General features: G+C 29.4%; 4 protein-coding genes across 7 annotated transcripts in view; 2 read left to right on the top strand and 2 right to left on the bottom strand.

Annotated features, from left to right (window-relative positions):
- LOC108750373 (splicing factor U2AF 50 kDa subunit) overlaps positions 1-3,492 on the top strand; it is a 20,137-nt gene extending 16,645 nt beyond the window's left edge. Inside the window, exon 9 of the transcript XR_001939427.1 lies at positions 3,481-3,492. The gene's annotated coding sequence lies outside the window, so the exon portion shown is untranslated. The remainder of the gene's footprint in view (positions 1-3,480) is intronic.
- Positions 1-8,389, top strand: part of LOC108750374 (galactokinase-like) — an 8,949-nt gene extending 560 nt beyond the window's left edge. The window contains exons 2-8 of one of the 4 annotated variants that reach the window (XM_018489784.1): positions 4,378-4,479; positions 4,570-4,781; positions 6,180-6,366; positions 6,543-6,685; positions 7,259-7,556; positions 7,757-8,078; positions 8,153-8,389. In XM_018489784.1, the coding sequence (XP_018345286.1) occupies positions 4,620-4,781; positions 6,180-6,366; positions 6,543-6,685; positions 7,259-7,556; positions 7,757-8,078; positions 8,153-8,216 (1,176 nt within the window). In that variant the 5' untranslated portion in view covers positions 4,378-4,479; positions 4,570-4,619 and the 3' untranslated portion in view covers positions 8,217-8,389. Of the gene's footprint in view, positions 1-4,289; positions 4,480-4,516; positions 4,792-6,179; positions 6,367-6,542; positions 6,686-7,258; positions 7,557-7,756; positions 8,079-8,152 lie in introns of those variants that run through there. The other 3 variants (XM_018489783.1, XM_018489782.1, XM_018489785.1) reach the window with 3 other exon arrangements.
- Positions 21-2,809, bottom strand: LOC108750372. The gene is made up of 9 exons (XM_018489778.1): positions 2,516-2,809; positions 1,739-1,925; positions 1,525-1,660; positions 1,231-1,448; positions 1,107-1,167; positions 886-1,014; positions 476-811; positions 240-322; positions 21-147 (listed from the first exon to the last, which is right to left on the bottom strand). The coding sequence occupies exons 1-9, from the start codon at positions 2,550-2,552 to the stop codon at positions 21-23; spliced, it is 1,314 nt and encodes a 437-aa protein (XP_018345280.1). The 5' UTR covers positions 2,553-2,809.
- A 966-nt stretch (positions 8,390-9,355) lies between the features above and the next one.
- LOC108750365 (sodium-independent sulfate anion transporter-like) overlaps positions 9,356-24,075 on the bottom strand; it is a 15,942-nt gene continuing 1,222 nt past the window's right edge. The window contains exons 2-11 of the mRNA XM_018489771.1: positions 17,322-17,659; positions 13,638-13,873; positions 12,842-13,043; positions 12,427-12,647; positions 11,552-11,897; positions 10,789-11,091; positions 10,049-10,194; positions 9,705-9,875; positions 9,469-9,622; positions 9,356-9,396 (exon numbers count right to left, since the gene is read on the bottom strand). Of these exons, the coding sequence (XP_018345273.1) occupies positions 9,356-9,396; positions 9,469-9,622; positions 9,705-9,875; positions 10,049-10,194; positions 10,789-11,091; positions 11,552-11,897; positions 12,427-12,647; positions 12,842-13,043; positions 13,638-13,873; positions 17,322-17,511 (2,010 nt within the window). The 5' untranslated portion in view covers positions 17,512-17,659. The remainder of the gene's footprint in view (positions 9,397-9,468; positions 9,623-9,704; positions 9,876-10,048; positions 10,195-10,788; positions 11,092-11,551; positions 11,898-12,426; positions 12,648-12,841; positions 13,044-13,637; positions 13,874-17,321; positions 17,660-24,075) is intronic.

Below are 24,075 nucleotides of genomic sequence, written 5' to 3'. Positions count from 1 at the left end.
TATTGCAAAATTTAATGTGTTTATACTGCAAAATGAGTACGCTGAAACCCTTGTCCTAAACTCTGTAATATTTGTTGAACTTCAACATCATTTTGATGATAGAAGACGTAAGCGTCAAATTTTGTTGCCATGTTACAATTTGTTTCTCTAAAAATGATAATAGATAACATCAGTAAATTATGCGTATATAATTTTTTAAATTATACAATCCATGTTGACATTAATTTAACAAAGCTCACCCTGCAATGAATGCAAAATAATCTGGAATATTGATGGTACGGCCACATGACGAAATTTCCATGTAACTTTGTTTACATATTGTCTAAATAAAAATGTCATTTTGTTCAATTTAATTATTTAATATACACATATATTACAATATTCACTTCCTGAATATTTATTTGAATTTAATAATTAAAACAGAAGTTATTTGTAACATTCAATAATTTTTTAAATATGTGATTAATTAATTTACCTGATTGTCTACTTCGCGAGTTACTGCAATTCCAATTTCTAAGCATTCAAATCGCACAGGCACTTGTTTTTTTTCTCCTGACTTCAATAAACGGCAAATAGCTTTTTCAATTTGTTTAACATCTCCCTCTGTACCAACGTGTACAGAACCGCAATATTTCACGGAGAATCCACTATTTAATGTTTTACTTCCTAATTTAGAGATCTGACTTTTTTTAGTGGTTTCTTCCACTTGGTCTAAATGTGATATCTGTGTTAAGGGCTTCATGTTCTCAATTCCTGAATTTTTTATGAGCTGTACTATTGGTTCATAAAGCTCGGATTTTTTGATATAATGCTACAAATACACAGTAATCATTATATCAGCATATACATTCCTATTAATTATTTAATAATTAAAATGCAAATTACCTTAATGATATGTAGCATTATCGGTTGTCCACTAGCTTTCCTCATAATTTTACGTAGTTTTCCCTTACTATCGCCATTGATGACATTCTCGTTTATCTCGTCCAGTACATCTCCAATCTCGACTTTATTCTGATTTATATGATAGCATGCAAATAATATTAAATTTAAAGCATTTATAATATTAAAAAGTTATATCAGATACTCAAAGATCTTTTTCTTACATCTTCAGCAGCCACTGATTTCTCATTGACATTAACGACTAATGCCTTCTCGTTGGTAAAACTGCAATAACAACGAATAAAATTCACATAGTTTCTATTTTCTTTTATCTTAACAAATACTTACCATACAGAGATGCCTAAACTCTTGCAAGGTACCAACTCCAAAGCTACATATTTTGGCATCTGCCAGGTGTCATCCAAGAAAGTTGCATTTCTTAAATTTAGTTTAAAATTAAACTTACTGCACTGCAGTAGTACAGACAATAGTATCTCCCGTAAAATGTCATCTCCCAAAATACTTTTTAAGTTGTAAAATTCGGTAGCTAAAGCTGGTATTCTGGCCTAAAGATATAATTATAAATTTCTAATTAACTAATAGATGTTAAAGATTTGATTGACATTAGTTCATTCGTCTCACCAATATTTCTACTGGCATATGAAGGCATCTTCGCACCAAACATATTCTTATCAGGAGACGAAGTCGTCCAGCAGATGTATGCACTTTTGCATTTTGTTTCACTTGCTCAACTGCCAAAAGGAACGTATTGTAACCACTAAAAATCATATTGACATTAAGTCAGATAATATATAAAATCATGATTATTAATGAAAGAATAAGAGAATCACTCTACTTGTAATTCTTCCTGGCGACATATTCTAACCAATGCCATGCATAAGATATCTTGAAATATCCAACACTATCGAGAATAGGCAGTAAATCCTTCTGTAAGCAATTTTCTAAGCATTTACAAAAATGACATAGATCTTCATTTTCATCAGTGATTTCCTTAGCGTGTTCTATCAGCTTTCGAGTCCATCCTAAAAGAAGGCATGTAAAATTATTTTATAAGCTTACGTACATTTATTTTGTTAAGATAAATTTTACATAGTAAAAAAGAATCAATAAGATTTGCAAGATAACGAAGAAATATGTATTTTCAAAAATGTTAGCAAAAAAACAAAAACATTTTATTTGATTCTTAGAAAATATTATGAAAATATGACTTGACATTATCAGCATATGATAATGAATGATTCTTGTCATTAATGTTTATACAAAAAATTAAATTGCTAAGAATAATATTAAAAATTTGTTAATTAATTTAAGAAATATGTTTTTAAAATTAACACATTTCTCGTCACACATATATAACATGTCTATATCCTATAAAAAATCAAATACTATGGCACTTAATTAAAGTATCATCACATTAGAAATTAAAATTCAATATATTTTTCCAAAAGTGAAGTAAAACTGCAATAACTAGAAACTGATCGCATAGCCTGATAATTAAAAAAAAAATTGTATATTCATGAATCATAAGGGAGCCATAAATCCCCTGGCGTACCGTTTAACGACCCATCTAACCTGACCTGCTCATCTGACCTACGAGCGATCACGAGATTACCTTTTAGCTCTTTGATAAGAGGATCCGAAACCGACATGGCACATTCTCCGCGGAATATTGGCGTTAAATCAACCGCGGCGCGTCCATCGGTAGTACGTCGTATATCTCTCGCGGGAAATTGGTTTTATTGCCGTGACACAAAAGCGTCAGCCGAGTCTCAACAACGGGAACACCTACATCCTGCATTGTATACATGCCGACGTATCAGCAACGATATTGGGATTGTGGTAGTGGTAGCAAAGTCGCGTAACTAGATCGCGTTCACTTGAAATCAAATCACTTTAGTTAACTTAACACTTGAGGCTATTTTATTTATTATTAATCCAGGAATAATATAGTACGTTACTTAATTTTATCGTGTAAACAATCAATAGGGTGATTTTTGCACTCTAATTAAAAATAATCATTATGTTATAATTATATATTATTATCACTTGTCATTATATAATTATAATTATACATTATATTGTTGTTTCTTCTACAATTTATTAATATTTGAGATAATATTTTATATATATAATATTTGATATAATATTGAGATTAATATTTTATATAATGGATTTACTCAAAAGAAAGAAATAAAAAAATGGATTCGCGCAATTAATAAAGAAAATTACTGCGACTTAGCTTAATTTTTCGCAGCTGGAATGTAAAAATCTCCTTAGGTGACTTATATTCTAGCGCGGATTAAAGACCGATTAGTTTAAGTCTATTTTGAACAATATGCATATAATTTTAAATTTTAATTCATTTATAATGTATTTCTGTATGTATTTTTAATACATATATAGGGTGTTTAGAAAATAATGATAAATCTTTCACAGAATGGACTAAACTGAAAAGAAAAGTCTTCTACTATTTTGCAATTTTCGCAATAGTTAACAAGATATTAATTGCTAAAAATTGCTGAAAATCTTCAATAATTTTTTACTCAAATACTGTTAACTTTGCACAAAAACTGCAAGAGACGAAAATTGTTTATTTTCTTCTCATAGAACTCTACAAATTTTTTCACAATTTTTTTATTAACTTTTTAGTACTGCATTTTCTCATTTTTACCAACATGAGGAAATACGGTATTAAAAAATTCTGAAAAAAATCTAAAAAATTTTTTAGAGTTTTATGAGAAAAAAATAAACAATTTTCATCTCTTGCAGTTTTTCTGTAAAGTTGATAGTATTTGAGTAAAAAATTATTAACCAATTTTTGGCAATTTTTAGCAATTAATATCTTGTTAACTATTGCGAAAATTGCAAAATAGTAGAGGACTTTTCTTCTCAGTTTAGTCCATTCTGCTCCTATGCGAAAGATTTATCATTATTTTTCAAATATTCTATATATGTAATATTTTGTATAATATTATTTATAGATAATAATTATTAATAATTTAATTATTATAATTAATTAATATTTAATTTAATAACAAAAATTATTGCTTTGTACGAATAATTCATTAATTATTAATATTTTTGTGCTTATACTTACACGTACGAACATCATATGAATTGATATTTCTAATAAACGCCCTGCTTACATTTTTGCGAATGACATTGATCGCGTCTGAATCTGTATTGCTGTTGACAACACACTTATTTGATCCTATCATTTCTTTAACATTTAATCTTATAGCTCATATAACGATGCTTATATGAAGAATATAACAAATGCTTTACATAAAAATAATTTTCTAAAACAATATATTTATCAAAATAATTTCGTAATATAATTTATATATTTTTATTTTTTATATATTATTATTATAATTTATATTTTCCATTCCAGACAACACGTGTGCTAAAAACCATCTCAAGGACGTCGTGTAACAAGGGTCGTATAATAATATTTTATAATATCACTTGTAGGTATAAAGAGCGCCGTGGTGCAGTATTTAAGTTTCTACATTGAGGCACTTAGCCGAAGATTGCGTTGATAACAAACAACGTCGTTCCAGTCCCCTAATCACCGTAAGAAAGTTTATATTAGCATCAGTATCTTCGTAACTGTTGGCCGCGGTGGTTGTTCATCACGTCGCTTAATTTCCATTTCTGTCATAGATTCTGTTTCGTCAATTATATCTCGAGTAAAGTCTAGAAGGTATTTCGACATGGCGACATTACTCCCACACGTGAATAGCGTTAAGGAAAAAGCGTTGCAGACCTTCGCCGAGAAATTCGGTGAGCAGACCGCTGTTTGCGTGTACGCTCCAGGACGTGTTAATCTCATCGGCGAGCACACCGACTATAACGACGGTTTTGTACTGCCGATGGTAAATCTTGGTAAATCTCTTGCATCGCACAAAAAACATTCACATTTCTTCACACGTTCCCTTTGTTTGCTCTTAAATCGCACGTATTTTATTTCGTTTTAAATAGCGCTTAGAAAGCACACAGAAAGTATAAAGAAAGAATAGAAAAGGAATAGAGAAAATAATAGAAAAAACTTTTACTTTGAAACGAAATCAGTCTCTGTCGCGCTTTTTATTCTTTTTTTTCTTTATTCTTTCCCTATTTCTCTTTTTTTCTTTCTTTATTCTTTTATTCTGTATTCTTTCCTTCTTCCTAAAATACTAAATATTTTAAGTGCATAAAATGCAGAACGCAATTAAATTTAAATACAATTTGAAATGGATCTTAATTTTGAATTGTAATTAAATTTGTGAGAATCACGACTATTCATGCGTGGATTTAATATTATCATTATTAATTATTACATCACCGTGTGTTATCATACACAGAATTGTAGCTTATGCCAACGAAATGTTAAAGCCATGTGACATCGTGCTTTCTTCAGCGCGCTGAACTGTCTGTTATATAACTAAAGAATACAAATAAAATTTGTAATGAATTTAATTGCTTGTATTACTGTGGTGCGCTTTAAATATTGCTACAAAATAAAACTGCAGAAATATAGATAATATAAGCACCGATAAGATATCCAATATATATCTTTCGCTAAAATAAATTTTACGTATATATGTATGTGTGTGCATGCGTGTATATGATAATAGGTCTTTTAACTGCATTTGAACAGTTCATCTTTTCTCTTTTTTTCTTTAAATAAACAGAAAAAGAAGAAAAATGAACCATGCAAAAAGTTTAAAATAACAAATTAAAAATAACAAATCTAATATTACTATTATTTGTCGGCCAAGATATTTGTATAATATTTTTCCAATAAAATGATATTATTTGCAAAAGCTTTCAGCATGCAGATCAGCATGCAAGTGATTAAATTCGCTATTATTTATCAAACGTTTGTTTTCTGTGCCACTTTGACATAATTTAAACGCTACTAAAATGCGTCACATATGAATCAATGAAACGCCGCAATAAAATAATATGTTGGTGTTTGTAACGCAATAATACACGCGTTATTGATTATCTACAATTCATAAAAGCCGTCATGTCGTTGTATTCTTTCTTATTAATTGAAAAAGTTTTCTCAGAGTTTTTTTTGTCCTATTTAATTGATAACGAATATACTATGGCTTCAGAGATCCTTGTACTTAATAAAAAAACGGTATGGTAGTTATTTTTATAATTCATTTATATATAAATTATCAAATATAGATTTAGAATAGTTTGATCAGACTTTATTGTCATTTAACGGCAAAATAATAATTTGTTATTAAAGAAGTATTTAATAATTTTGAAATAATTATCAGGCACTGCCGATGGTCACAGTGATAGTTGGGAAATCTCACAATGGTAAAAAAACCAGAATTCTTTCCTTAAGTGACGTGGTCGGCGATATAAACGAGTTCGAATTCGAAGCTGGAAATCGAACTGATATAAAACCGGGAGAACCAAAATGGGCGAACTATATAAAAGGATGCATCGCTAATTTTATTTGTAAGTTATTCGCAATTTTGATCGTTACACGTAATTTATATATATTCAGAAGTTCGAAATCAATTAAATCTTTAAGAAACGTTTAAGAAACAGTAAGAAAATTAAATTTAAATCCTGTGCCATTAGCTGTAAGACAGTTTATAAAACGCAAATCGACTAATACATTATTATTTTAGGTGACGTCCCCGCGTTCAATGCTGTAATTGTATCGACTGTACCACCAGGTGCCGGGCTTAGTAGTTCTGCAGCTTTAGAGGTAGCGACTTATACCTTCTTGGAGACCTTGAGCGGGAAAAAACCGGAGACACCAGAACTGAAGGTAACTATGTTCTTCTAGCGATCATACAGCTTTTTTCTAACAGTAGTAACATAATAACATAATGTGGTATTATTTATGTATACACTTATGTGTATATATACTTATAATTTTTTAAAGAACTAACAATTGCTGATAATATCATTTTAAGCTGAGCAACACGACATAAAGATACATTAAAATTTATTGAAATAAAATATTTATTCATCGACGCATTAATAGTCAAATTAGCAGATGATTGATTAGCTGTTGGAATATTTATACTATCCCAACGATTGTGAAAAGTAATGATAATGTACGATATATGTACAAAAATAAATTCTCAAGATTTATTTTCTAAGATTTTATTAGTTTTTTTGTGAAAATCTTTTGGAGGCAACAATTTTGAAGAGAAATTTTTTATATTCTGAAATTTTTATCTGTATTCATTCATTCTTTCATTTATCTACATAGCCACTATATAAATAAATAATTACTTATATTTTATACAATTTTTAATTAATGACAAATAAAGAATATTAATTAATATAAAATATATTATGTATATATATATGTGTATTTACATATTATACATAGGCTTTAGCGTGTCAAAAAGCAGAGCATGATTTCGCTGGTGTGCCATGCGGTATAATGGACCAGTTTATCTCAACTATGGGCAAGGAAGGTTATGCTCTTTTGCTTGACTGTCGCGATCTTATTACTAAACAAATACCTATGCTACACCTAGATAATTACGTTTTTCTCATAACGAATTCGAACACACCGCACAAATTGAGTTCGAGCGCCTATTGCGAGCGTAGAGATTGTTGTTACGAAGCCGCGAAAATCTTGGGCAAGAAGAGTTTGAGAGATGCAAATATGAATGATATTTTAGGTAACAATAGAAAATTTTTAATGTTATGTTTATATTCTTTAATATTATGATATTCTTGACTTTATTCTTTTATTTTATCTCATTTTATTTTATTTTAAACGAATAACTACATTTTGTATTGATTTTATTATATTTTAATGACAATAAATTAATATAGTTGCCACTATTTCTGTATATATAATAGACTAACGTGTTTTTAGCGTTAATATCGCAAAATGTGTCCGAGTCCATTGTGAAAAAGGCTCGTCACGTGGTCACAGAAATTCAACGAACTCTGAACGCTGCGGTGGCACTTGAGAAAAGCGACTTTCAGCAATTTGGGCGCTTAATGAATGAAAGTCACGATTCATTGCGCGACGATTACGAGGTCTCGTCTAAGGAACTCGATTCGCTGGTCTCGGCGGCTAGAGAAGTGGACGGTGTGTTAGGAAGCCGTTTGACAGGCGCAGGTTTCGGTGGTTGCACCGTAACTTTGTTAAAAAAGGATGCGGTTGACAAAACGATTCAACATATGAAAGCGAAGTTAATGTCTTTTTCGTCTGTATTAAATTAAGTTTTAGTTTTTTTATGTAAATGCTGTAAAAATATTTTTGTAGATATTCCGGCACACCTACATTTTACATAGCGACTCCGTCCGGAGGTGCTAGAGAAATCAGCTAGTATTGATATTAATTTCTTAAATATATATACATGGACATAGCAAGGATTGTATTAGGAAAGGGATCTGAATACTGTGAAGAAAGACATCGTCATCATGTGCCAACGAACACAAATAAAAAAAATTCTACGTAATTTTCCTTTCTTAAGCCTTTTTTCTCCTAACATTGTAAACTGATTTTTACAACTTACGTTTCAAATATTATCGTTTTAAAATACTTGTACATAACTGATTTTTTTTAATGTATAATGTATGTATTTTGTTTGCCTATGTTTATGAAATGCACATTTTTCGTGGCACGAGCAAATTTTGATATATTTACAATCCTGTTATTTACAATGTATGTAAAGTTAACGTATGTCATAATATATGTATTTATTTTAATATAGAATGAGGTAGCTTTATTGGATTATTAGTGTTACAAATCAAAAATTGTTGATGCAAGAAAAATTAATAAAAAAGATAGCTAACTCGTTCATTATTGGTTATATGACTATTAACGGATAAAGTATGCAAACGAGTATTGAATGCATTAACCTGAGTATATTTGTTGTAACAAATACGAATGGGCGGAGCATGATTGCCAAGACCTTTGTGAGGACTAAGATTAATGTCGAAGTAAAAATTAAAGTCATCCAAGTTGTGTCCTTTGAAACGAATAATTATAAAAAAATTAATTTTCTATTTTTTTATATATACAGAACTGCATACACTTTTTGAATTGTATTACCAATAACGGTAATTACTCTGTATGCCTATCTAATTCAAATAAATTCGGAGAAAAGAATAAATATAATTCAAAATATATATTTTTATTGAAATATATATAAGTTGCCGCCTTTTGCGTAAGTACAAAAATATTACATTGTGTATATCGCGATGATTTACGAGATACATGCTAATTTTATAATGACTTGTTCTTATAAATATATACGTACATATATACAAAATATTTAATTATCTAAATTTGAAAGTAGCATTTTTGCTTGACAATAATACTGCCTTTAACGAAAACATTACAGTATTCTCATTATAATACTGATGCTAAATAAGAAAAAGATGTTGAAAATTGCATCTCCATCTATGTATATGTATATATATATATATATTTATGTATATAAAATGTACATACAATATATATTTAATATCGATTGAGAGTCTCAGTTGAAACATTTGTATATTCTAAAATAAAAATATATTATGTTTAGAAAGTATTATATACATAGACAAGATCCATTATAAAAATTGATTTACCTTTAAGATGATCATTGAGTTCGAGCTCACTGGAGCTGCACGTGAGTCCTAAAGGTTTTACACCTTTAAAGATTTCAATAACGCTCGGTTTCAAGTTATGAAAAATTAATGGTTGGCCCCGTTTAGTAAAATCCTCTATCAAAGTTTTGATACCCTAAAGAAAGGAAAGTCGGTGTTTAATTCATGTAGAAATTAAGTAAATTTCATTTTTCTTCTACAATATAATATTTATTCACTCTTGCAGCAGTGAAATCGGCAGCCTGGATATGCGTAGAATCTATTACAACGGGTACGGCGGTACCCTCTCGTAATCCTTGCTTGCTGATAACAGCTCGTACGTATTCAACACTTGGAAACACCAGACTTCTGTCTGGAGTTATGACAAGATATTCACAACCACTGATACTCTGTATAAGTGAAAAAAAGATATATGAAAAGATATAAAAAAAGATAATGTTAATATATATTTTTTAAATTGCAATCGTGTTGCAAAAGATACACCTTAAATTCCTTTTAGCTATTTTTTAATTAACATTTTTACTCTTATTTTTTTACTAATTATACAGAACTATAAACTTACCGTAGCTTTATGAACTCGTAACGTTGGTCTGGCCGAGGCATAAAGTAGGAACAAAAGATTTATACCGATGCCAATTACAATGCCCAGTTCAAGTCGTATGAAAAGACAACATAGGAATGTGGTTATGGCCGGTATGAGATCAATTTCTGAAAATGACAGTTTATAACATAATCTTATCAAAAAAGATAAAACAATTATATAAAATAAAAGTTATGTAGGTAGAAGAGTTAATTAAGGTAACTTCGATCAAACTTTGTTTAATTCTTATTAAATAATATTTATGATGAATAAAATTATTAATTCTCGTTGCTTAACGTATAGAAAAAAAAGATTTTATAAAAACAAATTATATAGAAATTTTGTTATAAGCAATTTTGCTACTTTAATTAATTGTCGATTAAAATTTATCAGTGAAATTAATTACTCATTATTAATTTAATTAATTATTCATTAATAATTTTATGTGATTATGTGCTACAGTAGTACAAAAAAGAAGTAATTAATAAATATAATTTCGATTCTAGAAATTAATACCCAATTATAATGACCGAACAAAAATAATTAACGAAAAACGCCATGAACATGTTGATTCACTTTGAATTCTCTTTGAAAGAATCTTTATAACATTCTCTTTTAAAATTATTTTATATATTTATTTAATTGTAATTGTTTATAAATTCTAATTGACTCTTTCATTTTTGCTGTTTGTAGTGTTTGGTATTAAACAAGAGAAAGCGTACTTTTGCTTCGCCACATTGGCTTCACCACTTGAAACTCCACCATAAAGACGACTGCGGCAATTATGACGGCCGCCAGGGCAGCCTTGGGTATGTAATACAAATAGGGTGTGAGGAACTGCAACGATATAAGCACTAATAGTCCGGTGTAGACTCCACCAAGCGTCGTCTTTACCCCGGACGAGTGGTTGACCGCGCCTCGGCTGAGGCCGCCGCTCACGGGCATTGATGATACAAACGATGATACCACGTTACATGCACCCAACGCCAACATTTCCTGAGTGGCGTCTACAGACTTACCCTCGGCTATGAATGAAACATCAATTCAATTATTTTGGAGGTAGGAAACACATTAATTTTCATTTTTTTAAATAAAAAATTATTCGAAAACAGAAAATACATATAGGGATGTTTTAATGTACTTATCCTTAAATGATCTTGAAATTAATAAATTATACAATTTATTTTTATTGAATATCATGATTTATCTATTGCTCGTATTAATTTAAAAAATCCAAGCTAACTTGACATTTTGATCAATATTTTCAACTAGATTTTATACATTAATTCTAATTTTATTTCTATTTTTTAAGTAAATTTTTTAGTTAAGTAGATTTTTTAAATTATCATTTAGTTAATTATATATAAATTAATTCCTAAAGACTTTTTAATGATACAAAATTTAGTTAATTATTATTGATAAAATAGCACTGATTTAATTTGTAATATTGAGAAGAATGTTACTTTTAATAAACTGAACACTCACAAAATACTTTGGCGATAGAGATGGTTTCTAGCAGACTTAGCATGGGAACGACTAGACAGCCAGTACCCAGAGCGGAAATCATGTCGATGAAAGTATAGGTCTCATTTCCGACCTGAGCTTCGAAAGGTGGCAACCGGAATTCCGGTAGTCCTTGCTTTACATGACCCGTTAAAATAACGGGCGATTCTCCTAGGTGCTTTTCGAGGAGCCAGCACATCACCGCGCAGAGAATCACTATGATGATGTTTCTAGCAGTAGAGATTAGCCAGAACGACTTCGTGATAACTTGTTGAAACCGCGATGGTACTTTAGTATTTTTTGGCACCACTGGCAAATCCTTTACTTTCTATGTATTATAAATGAAAAAAATCTGCTTGTATTCTTCAGTCTCTCTCATTATTACATATTTTTAAAAAGAAAAAAAATGCTTTTTTCTTCCTATATATGACAAATAACAATTTTCGAAATAATAATTATATTATCACGTTTCATTGACATATATGCATTTTGACATATGCATGGCATATAATTTTTAAAAACAATAAAAGTTATTTAATTTATGATTAATTTATTAAGGAATTTATCCATCCTAACCATTTCGTAAAAAAATATAATTTTGTAAAAAATGGAATAAGTAGAAAATACAACACTTTGAATTTCAATTTTTTATAAAACTAAATTATTTAAAAAAATTTTTTAAACAAAATTAGAAACCGGAATCATATTTTAAACTGTACTTTCAACTTAATTTACACTTAATTTCAAATCTATAGACTATGAACAATTGAGGAAGATGTGTCATATCTGGAATTAATTGTTTAAGAATCGAAACAACAGGTAAGCTAAATAGTGAAATACAATAGTGTTGCACTTACTCGGAGAAGTAAAAGAACGATTATGCAGACAATTCCCAAAGTGGTATCCCAACGCCTTGTCTCTCCAATATGCGCGAAGATACTTTGCCAGACCTGTACAAACTTGGTACCGGAAACTTTGAGCCCAAGAATATCTTTTACTTGGCTAGTGGCGATGATAATCGACGCTGCCGATGTGAAACCAACGGATACTGGCCCCGATATAAAATCCAGTAAGAATCCTAATATTATCGAAAAGTAAAAAATAATTTAACGAAACATATATTAAAAATATTTCATAACAATACTTATATAAAATATTGTAATATATATTAAATATATCATTCTTAATGAAAACTGTTAATTTAGAAATAATCATAAATGCGATGATTTCAAATTAGATCAATTTTATTCTTTATAATCTTTATAATGTTACCTAATTGCAAAATGCCCATTAATAAGGAGACGCAGCCTGAGACGAAACATAATAAAATAGCAAAATCAGGTCCTAAATGAGCCTTTTGTAAAGTTTCTCTCGTTAGAATCGCGGCGATTGCGGTTGGCCCGACAGGCACATCTTTCCAAGAGCCGAAAATTGTGTACACAAAACAGGCCATGAAAGACGAATAGAGTCCATACTGTCCAAATAAAGTATTTTTTCAATATTAATATTAATTTCTTAAAAATTGTATGCTATAAAAATTTTGTTGGATAAATCACATTTCTTCATAAAACTGTGAAACTATTTTGTAATATTTTTCTAAAATAAGAAATAATAGGAAGAAAGAGAGATATTTAAGACAAAACATAAAAATAATTCATCCAATATGACATTCAATTTCCTGTATATAGATAAGTATCAGATTCAGTTAATGTTTATATATTTTAGATATTTATAAATTGATGCGTGTGGCATCCTTCTGAAAAAGTGAACACAAAGGAGATTACCCTAACGACTAAATTTTGTGTAGGCGCCGCGCCGTTTCGTATATGTGTATTTATAGCATTGTACGATACTCACACACACGCTTGATAAACTTTTAAATTGATTATTAAATTGGATATTTTGGTTTTTATCAAAAGACACGTGTCTCGCGCCTTACCGGTATAAGTTTTAATATTTACATGTACATATATTTCATTGTAATTAATAATAAATTTTTTTATTGTAATTAAGACATTATTCTTGAATGACATAGATAAAATTTTACTTAATATTATTTTATATTTACCTGTAATGGTAATCCCGCGACGTTAGCGTACGCTATGGCTTGCGGTATGACGGTGAGGCCTACGGTGATACCAGCTACTAGATCGCTCACTACATATTCCTTTCGATAATTCGGCAACCACGTTAGGATGGGTATTCTCTTGAATAGCAGCTTCCGCTTGCAAGAGCTTCTAACTCGTCGATAGAGCCACCTTCTTCCGGAAGTGCATAAATCACTCGTGTTAGAATTTCGTGGTACTAAAAGTAGAAAAGTTAATCTCGTTGGTAGTTGGAAATAATTCATACAAAGGACCAAACAAATTTAGTCACTTATATAAATATTTGTTTGCAATAAAAATTATGATGAAATTATGACAAAAATATATATAAAACGATCTAAAGAACGTATATTAAAAGTAAAGAAATATTTATAAAGACTTATTGCGCACAAAGAAGTCAAAATTTTTTTGCAAAAGTTTATAAGTAGAACGATCAAGCGATTATACATTATATAAGTGATATATACATATATGTATATTGGGTTTTTTTAAGTGTGTTGCATCCAATTATTTTTTAAATATTTATAAAGATTTATCGCGCACAAAGAAGTCAAAATTTTTTTGCAAAAGTTTATAAGTAGAACGATTGAGCGATTATACATTATATAAGTAATATATACTCGTACATATATATTGTGTTTTTTTAAGTGTGCTGCATCCAATTATTTTTGAAATAATACAGTTAGTAAAAAATATTTCAAATCAAAGTTATTACTTAATTAAAAATATTTTTTTGACGTTTTTGTTATAAAATATCTTACAAAACTATAATAAAATAGATAGTTCATTCTATTAAAAAAAGAAAATAAAACTATTACTAAAGCTATTAAAAAATTATGACTTAAAAAAATTTGAAGCTTTTTTTTGAAGTCATTATATAGATATTTTTTCATATTTCAAATATTTTTCTCAATACAGAAAAATATTCAATACAATACATAATTAGAAATAAAAACTAGGTGAAGTAAACATAATTAATACGATTTTAATCAAAATATGAAATAAACCATGTTTTCTTCAGATTGCATCTTCGAGAATCATGACGTACAAGATTCAAGGATATTAACTTTGCTGCTATATTGTATCTGAACGAGAGATACCAATTTCCACATTTGCTACATTTTTTTGAGAATAAATTAAAACTCACGATCAATTATGCATCATAGCTGATATTACTTCGGAATTTACACAAGCGTAGCAGTTCATCAACACGATATTTGATTTTCAATTAACAGAAAGTATTAGCAGCTAGTCGCGTAAAATGTAAATGCGATTTCAGCGATAAAATCTAATGAAATGTGGGAACGGTAGGATCTGAACGAACAGGGCGAATTTACAAAGAGTATCCGCACAGTGCATTATGTCATTATAATAATTAATTAACGCTTTTTAATCAAAATTAGAATCGGACGACAGATTGCGTCCATGCGGAATTCAATTGCAGCTCGTTGTATATTCGATGAGGCTGCATTTCATTATCTATGTATTACATATATAGATTCTGCTTATTAACATTAACCGAAGCGTAACAATGGCAGAATTAAATTTTGTAGCATATTCGATTTTTGTGTATTTTAATTCAATTAAAGCTTATATTATTATTGTCTTTTCCATTATTATGAGACTATCAGAAAGTGGATAGACGAGCTGTTTTGCATTTTACACCTTCGACTGCTTGCGGATAATATCGGTATCAGTGGATTTTTTGTGGTTTGAATATATCTCGAACAATCGCATGGACGAGGTACTTGTGACTCTTGTGAGAAAAATACTGGCGTCGATAGTGATCTGTGCGAGAGAGAACAGAAGATAATGGTTTATTTAGAGTACGATATGCTCGCAACTGAGATGGCGTAAAAGCAAAATGTTTTGTGCAGTGATCGAAATACTTAAACTTTAAAAAGAGTTGACGTAACAGCGCCAATTATTGCATTTGCAGACTTTACTACAATACGAACGTTATTTCTTGTAAAATGATTGTGTTTTGAAATGTTTATCTTTTTGCGCATTAATCATTGTGTGCTGACACTGGATTATAAACGACAACATGCAAGAAATATGGGTACTTGAGTAAATTTCTATACATGCAGTGTTCTATTCTTTTGCTGAAGTATTAACAAATTTAAATAGATACAAATTTAAAAATAATGTTGTTTAAAGAGAAAAATTTCTAGTTAAAAACGAACAAGCCAGCAGATTCTAATCATATCAATCAAAATTTTTTATATCAACTAAAATTATATTAGATTCAATCGGAAAATTCTGATTTGTTCATTTTCAATCAGAACTTCAATTAATGCAAATGGACTCTTTTTTCAGTGTTAGAACAACCAAATAATTATGTAGAACAACTTAAGTTGGTTGCTATCAAAATTTTAAAATATCAAAACTTTTTGCAGTAGTATTATTATGCTTAAACATCTTAGGTCGGTATTCATAGTCAGTTCTTATAAAGTAGTCACGGCAGTGTCGCTGCGCGTACCTTAGCGCCGAAACACTACCAGTGTCTCCAGATTTCAAGTCTTAAGTAATGTAAAGATGCTAATACTGTTCTGTGATTGGCTTATGGCATCTTAAAACTATACTTAAGACGGTTTAAAATCCGACTATATGAATACCGGCCTTAGATAATTGTTTTAATGGTCCAAGAAAATTATTTTCAGATATACAGCTATAAATTTTTAAATACTTTAACAAAACTGTCCATATATATATCTTCTATTTATCCCTTAGGAAAAAGTGTTTCAATATACTGATTAATTTTCTGAAATATCATTAGTTACTGAATAGTTAATCAGTATATTGAAATACCTTTTTTTAAGGGAGTAATCTCTTATTATAAATTAATTAAATTTAAGTATTTCAATTTAAAACAACGTATATTTGTCAAACTGCAATTGACGCAATTGCATTCAGCTTTTGTGTAGTAAGAAAAATTTGTAGTAGTAGTTTATAGAGTTTATTACAAGTAATTTATAATAATCTGTATCATATATAATTCCAGTTGCCATAAAAATGAAAATTGAGATGTTTCTATTTAAGAAAAAAGAATAATTTGCAACGAGAGAATCATGACGCTATATGCGTGCATAAATGCACATGCGCGATGCAAACGAAGGCAACGTGCCTTGAAACAATTTTTCGCGCGATTGCGAATATTATAAAACGCTATTTAAAAAAACGTCTGTTCAACCGTGAAAGTGAAGGTCGGTGTACGGTGCATATATTTTTGCAAATTTTTGTTCGATGTTTCCGCGCCGTCCTGCGATCTCCGTCGCGCGCGCGACATGATTGATATCGCGCATTGAATCACACGCCAATTATTTTCTCGTCCACTATTGTGACTATCGTATACATTGAATACACTGCACCGGCGTATACTCGCGCGAGTCATTGATGCGTTCAAATTTTCTTCAATTTATAATTATAGATAAAAGCGAGCCTGGAATATTACTTGCACCATGTCTCTCGTCTATTCTGTGCGAAAATACGAAGAGATCGGTCGTCTGATCTTTTAATTTAACATTTCAACATGGAATTTTATTTTTTAAATATTCTTACAAGATATCAAATTCTTTCAGGATGTATCCAGAAAGATATACAGCCTAATTAATAAGATGCAATAATACAAAGTAATAGCAGCTCACCTTCGAGATTAACAATCTTCGCGTCTTTGGTGATGGCATGAGCGCTGCTTGGATTGCCATTCAAAGTATTGGGCTCGTTGTTGTTGCTACGAAGAACATCGTCGATCGCGTTACTGCTGAAACCGGTCAGCGTGACCTCTCTATGATTCTCCATGTTGTATTCCTCGTTAACGTTGTACTTATTGGACATAGTGCGATCTTCGACGAAAGATCGACGTGACAGACGAAGTGCGCAATTCGGATGGAACGTGTGAACCGATATATAAACGCGCAGACCGATGTAGAGTACTCCTCCTCAGGTAGACTCCATCCTGTCAGGAACTCGTTCCCACAGCGACCTTGAAGGAAAAATGAACGGATTGATTTATATTACGCGTAGTGATCCCGTTAATTTTTCACCTGTTGCCTTAGACTTAGATCTCTCGTGTTCGTTAATAATCTTTGTGATAATCTCAATTCATCAATTTTTAATTTTATGTATATCAGATACCCTCTCATTTACGTTCCGCGCTCGGACGATTTATTTAAACGGTAGGATTTCTTCGCTACTGCAAGACGCGAAGCTTTTATCGAGAAATTGAAGCTAATATTTTACGCGATTCATTTACGATTTTTTAAAATTTAATAATTTTTTGTCATTCAATTATTCTAAACAACGCACGATTCATTTATCTATGATTCTTTTAAATTTTACGTTCGCTAATTTCACATAATTAAGGAATTCTATATTAAGTAATTAAATTTTATTTTTTATTATTAAATAAATCTAATTGATTAAAACTAATTTCTTCTAATATAAATATTTACAGATATATTATGTTGTTTTGCTTTATCGTGCCTCGTCACATAAATGTCTCTTAGCTTAAAGTATAATACTTTTAGTGGTAAATGAAAAACTTAATCTCTTTCAATAATATAATGGAATGATTAAAAAATTGGAATCCGATTCCAATGAATTGGAAAATACAGAGAATAGTTTGTTAATAAAGCTTCTATAATAGTTGCAGAGGAGAATAACGATCTGAAAATTTATCGTGTTCCCTTTTCTTTCAGGTAGGCATTTGTGTTGCTGTTGCATTGTTTAAATGCAGATTTCTCAATAATTCTCAAATAAATGGCAAAAAAAAAAGAACGATGATAAATGATGAATAATTGACGAAATTTCGCAAATAGCTTTGCAAAAATTCATAAAATAATAGAGTTGATCGTTCTAAAAATAATACAAATATATGCAGCATGAGTTAAGAATAACTGACGTTGAAAAGAATGTCGTTTTGTGCAAATAATAGGGTAATTATTGGAACACACAAAACTTTTCTAGAATTCTATAAAAATAGAATTCTATAACGAAGAAAAAAGAATTCTATACGTAGATTAATAGATTATGTATAAGTATAATATAATTAATAAATAAAGTGAAAGTAAATACATGGTACATGCCAAAACTTAAAAATAAGAAGGAAATTATGAAAAAAATATTTAAAAAAATTTACAAAGTTGTTTAAAAATATACTGTTTTCATTGATATTCTGGTTTTCTAATAGCTATCAAACGAAATAATCGGCGTGTATTTTAAAAATATTGTAAATAGTCTGTAATTGAATAATGTGTATTTGTGTTTTATATTGATGACGGGATTATATATAAAAGCTTATCGTCACGCTTAATTCATTTCGAATAATTCTAAAGCAAACGCGGCTATACATGGCACGCGATTTATCTTTTATACATATAAAGAAAAGCTTCAATAAAAGTTGCGATCATGAAGATTAACAGTTATGGTTATATATTTATTAACAGAAAGAATAATTTGTCAAAAGAATAATTTTGCTAAAAGATCTAAAATTTTGCTGGATATAGACCTAAAAATAATTTTGTTAGAAACTCAAATTGGTTGCTGTAATATCAGAATGTTATTTTGTCAGTTGTAGCTGGCAAGATCACATTCATAAGTGGAATTTTGTCGGAAAATATACTACTAAAGTATTTAAAATTTTTACTGAATAGAGATTTAAAAATAATTTTGTTAGAAACTTAAATTAATAAATATTATTTTGCAGAATTACTCATCATTTTTAAAATTTTTAACATTATTATTTTGATAATAATACTACAAAAAATTTTGATGTTCGAGCAATCAATTTGAGTTTCAAATAAAAATTTTTTCAGATCTGTATCCAGCAAAATTTTAAATTTTTTTGCAAAATTCTGTGTAAAAATTCATTAACAAAAATGTAATTTTACGACAAAATTTCGCTTATGGATGTGATCTTGCCAGTTATAACTGATCTAGGATAATATTCTGATATTTTATCACAGATAAATCAATATATTACGTAATCGATACGTCAATATACAATAGTATATCCGGAATGATACAAATAAAAGTTGTTGCGCGAAATAAATCAAAACTATTTCTAATTTTATGACTCGCCGCTTGTTCGTATATCGAGCTTATTACAAAGCGGAAGAGTGGCGATACCGGAAACTAGTATTTGATACTACATACAATAACAAGTCAAAAGGCAAACGTGTCGGAAAATTATTCGAATTACGCGTGTGTAATATAACATCATCCAGTGCAGTTTCATGTACATAAAGCAATAATGTTTCTCAGAATCTAAAATACGATATCACGTGGAATATCATGTCTGTCCGAGGAAACGCGGAGTGGAATCTTAGAGACTTGGTGAGACGTTTACGTAATCAATTTCGTACTAAAAAATACTCCGATTACCTATGTCTTCGTTGAATTGGATAAACGCCGTTCTCATTATTGCTTATCTATCGTATTAGATAATGCTATATTACGGAAATGCAAGTATAATATTGTTTGTAAAAAAGAAAAAGAGGCCAAATAAATTGTTACTAATTTGTTCGCAGTTATCTTAAAATTGTGATACGTAACACAAAGATGTGATAAATGAAACATATGTGTATTTAAAAAACAATTCACATTTCCATGGTACAGACTTGATAAGATTTTAATTGACGTCAGAATTGTTATAATGATTATCTCATGTGTGTTTGCGTAAGAAACAAATTGACAAATACACTGACAAAAGAATTTATTAAATCTTAATACATATATTTTTTAATAGTACTAAGTAAACATAAATTTATAGTAAATAAATATTTTAAAATATATCAATAAAGAATGATCGTTAAATCACAAATTGATAATATTTTCAAATAAATATATGTTTACATTTAGTAAATATTTACTTAGAAATATTTAAACAAATATTTATTAAAATTTAATTATTTTTAATGTATTTACATATAAGATTTTTTCTGAGCCGACGCAAATTAATAGAATGTATAATATATTAATGTGTAAATTTCATTATATTATATGTATGCTTTGCAGAACCGTTATAATGATTAATAGTTGCAATTAGATTAAGTTCCATTCCAATTACCATTTCATCTAGGTTTAGTTAGCTATATTTTATTTTATTATTAATAGAATTATGGACATGATTATTAACATGAAAACTTAATGCTGATAACGATGAAACAATGATCGTGGTCAATACCGCTATCTCATTATGAGAAAATTATTGCGTATGCATATATGTACCTTAATGTAATGTATATATAAAAAATTAATAATAATACTTGTTTGTTATTTAAGATATTCTTATTTAATGAATTGCTCAGATTTCAATATCCTGCAATCTCTCACAGGATATTAAAATATATGTAGAATCAATCATGAAAGTATATTTAGATAAGATATGACAGTGCAAAAAGCATAATTTTACTCGCTATTGTACGTTTCAATTCAGAATGGTGTCTGTAGATAGACTTAAGTTTCAAAGTCTTAAATTTCTTATAAATAATAATGAACATGTATGATTATAAATTCTAAACTTACATCCTATTTTACTTTATAATGATTTGTAGTTTTAATGTAGCACTCTTACGCATACTTATGAGCTGAATAACGAGACTTGTTATGTATTTATATCAAGCAATAATAATTAATTAGTATTAGAGTTGAGTTATAAATATTAATAGCAAACAATTGATCGTGTATTATAATAAAAGTTCCTCCGACACGTCGGAGAAAAATATATCTATGTACACTGTTAGATGTCAAAGGAGGAATGGTAACCCAATTCTTTGAGTTTTGAGTAAATAACATTTCGTTACTTTTAATTTTTATGTATGTAATTCGAATGTAAATCAATCCATTTCTGTAGTTAATTATAAATCTAAAGAGCTAAAAGCTAGTTTAAAGTCTAGAAAAAGAAATATATGATGTAAGATATATGAAGTAATAATATTTTTATTGTGTAAATTGTAATAACAATTAATAATTTATTTAAAAATTGAATCACATTTTCTTTCTTTTTTTATACTTCAACATAATTTTATCGAGTTAAAAACATTTCTAACAAATTTTTTAGTGCAAAAGGTGCATTATAAAAAAAAATGTGAAGTTTTTACCATTAGACCGCTCTTGTCGCGCGAATTAATTGCGATTCATTGCTCAAACTGTCCTGCACGTGACAAAAGAATGTTGTGGCGAATAGTCGTCCGTGTTTTTAAATGGATCGTTGATGAATCATTGCCTCGCATTAGTCGAGGAAATGAGTTGTTCACCTGGGAATCCTTGAGCGCCTTTGTAGCAGGCAGACGAGCGTAATTTCGAGTTTAAGCTCGAAGAATGCGAAGCTATTTACCGACGCTATCCAAAATGTCAAATTACCATTGTTAGTGACTAACTAACTATAAAACGAGCAATACTTCCTCATTCAAGATAATTCTTCGACATGATTAACACACAGCAATTTAAAATATTATATTTATTAGAAACTTCATAAGAAGAAATGATTTGCTTTGTCGATTTCTCTCTTCAAGATAAAGATCGTAAATCAATTTTTCAGAACCGTTAGACAATTATTTCCAATAAATAACGACAATCACGTTGTCATGTAGACAATTAAGAAGAGAAAAATATATATAAATATATGTAGAGATGTGTGATTTTTTTTTAGCACTATCAAGCATCAATAATTCTTAAATTATAAGTACAAACGAGAGAAAGAAGGACTTTCTATGACACAAACAACTTCAGAAAATCAAATAAAATTTATATTACAAAAATTTAATTTGTAGAATTAATCATAACAATATATGGCGTTGAATATTCAAGAATTCTTATAAACGATGTTTCCATTTTCAATCAAAAGATTGTGAATCCACATTTATCAAATATTTCGTTGTAAGAAAGTAGAAGTAGGATAGACATCTTGTGTATGTATATATCGGAAAAATTTCAGATGACTTTTAAATATCTTAAAAAGTCTAAAAAATTTAGAACATTTTCTGAATGTATTGTACTTTAAAAACTTGAAAAATCTCAAATATCTTTAAGAGAGGCTTCTTAGATGTTTTAAGTTTTTGTAGACATTCTTTCTGTAAATGTCTCTGTACATTCTGTAAATGTCTGTTGAATTTTCATACGTTATTTGAAATACTTCAAAGAGTGATGCATTGAAAAATGTGACTATAACAGAGCGATTAGTATCACACGCAAATTTTCTGAGCGTGATTGCAGCACGAGGAAGTATCGGAGGTCTATCAACGGTTTTTATACCTTTGATATCGTCAGGCACCGTAACTGAAAAAATATCACTTTGGTCAAGGTTTCCGCTCGCAAACGGAATCGACTAATAACGACATTTACGAAACTTCCAAAGGGGAATTCTGCGATTTTGATTTTATCTCTTGAGAAAAATGAATGCGTGAAGTATCAAATACAATAGTAATTAAACACAATAGACTTCGTTTCCATGTATAAATATGTGTGTATATTTTTAGTAATCTGTTTGAATTAACGTAACGTAATTATAATGATTTCAAACGTCTTTCACAGCAAAAGAATGTAGAAGCATATATTGAAATTTATTATATATAAAATTCATTTTCTAGCTTTTTATTCTAGATAATTTAGGAACATATGTATATTAATGTTTGCGTTAAAAAATGAATACTTTAATTCTTTCTTAAAAGAAAGAAAAAGATAGTCTAACATCAATTTGATTAAACGCAGTACATATGTATTAAAGCCGTTATAAGTAATCTGTATAGAAGTAAAATATAAATATTTCAAGTTACAAAATATAAATTTTACTTAACAGCACAATAAAATGTATGGAATATTTCATAGTTTAATCCATTTTTATGTTTACATTAAACACATATTTTTATGTCAATTTGAGTACGATGGCTTTAATGTGCACCAATTCGCACTGAGTGTCATCCAATCGAATTCGCTATTATTTACGAAGCCTCATCCCTTTGTGAAACTCTGCGAACTTCTTATTTCATTCTATAGTCGCCGCATGTGAGCGAATGTATGCGAAAGTTTATTAGAAAGCCTATAATCCTACATGAAAGATGGATGATGCTTTCTCTGGCGCGATTTCAGCGATTGATTCTTTTCTGCATAAGTTTGTATAAGTATAATGATGCGTAAAATATATACGAACGATGTCTCTCTCTCTCTCTCTCTCTCTCTCTCTCTCTCTCTTCCTCTTTTCGCAAAAGGAACGGACACCGCAAAGTATGCCACCCAACTTTCTGTGAAACAGAACTTCTGAACGTTTTCGTTATCAATAATTAATGTTCAACGAGCTCATCAACGCTCCTGATAAAAATATACATAAAAAGTTATTTAACGAACCGTTTAAATATCCATGTTCCCCTATTATACTTAGATAACATGCATGTCTAAAAGGCG

Source organism: Trachymyrmex septentrionalis, unplaced genomic scaffold (assembly GCF_001594115.1).
Source record: "Trachymyrmex septentrionalis isolate Tsep2-gDNA-1 unplaced genomic scaffold, Tsep1.0 scaffold367, whole genome shotgun sequence".
NCBI lineage: Eukaryota > Metazoa > Arthropoda > Insecta > Hymenoptera > Formicidae > Trachymyrmex > Trachymyrmex septentrionalis.
This window is presented reverse-complemented; position numbering and strand designations above follow the sequence as displayed.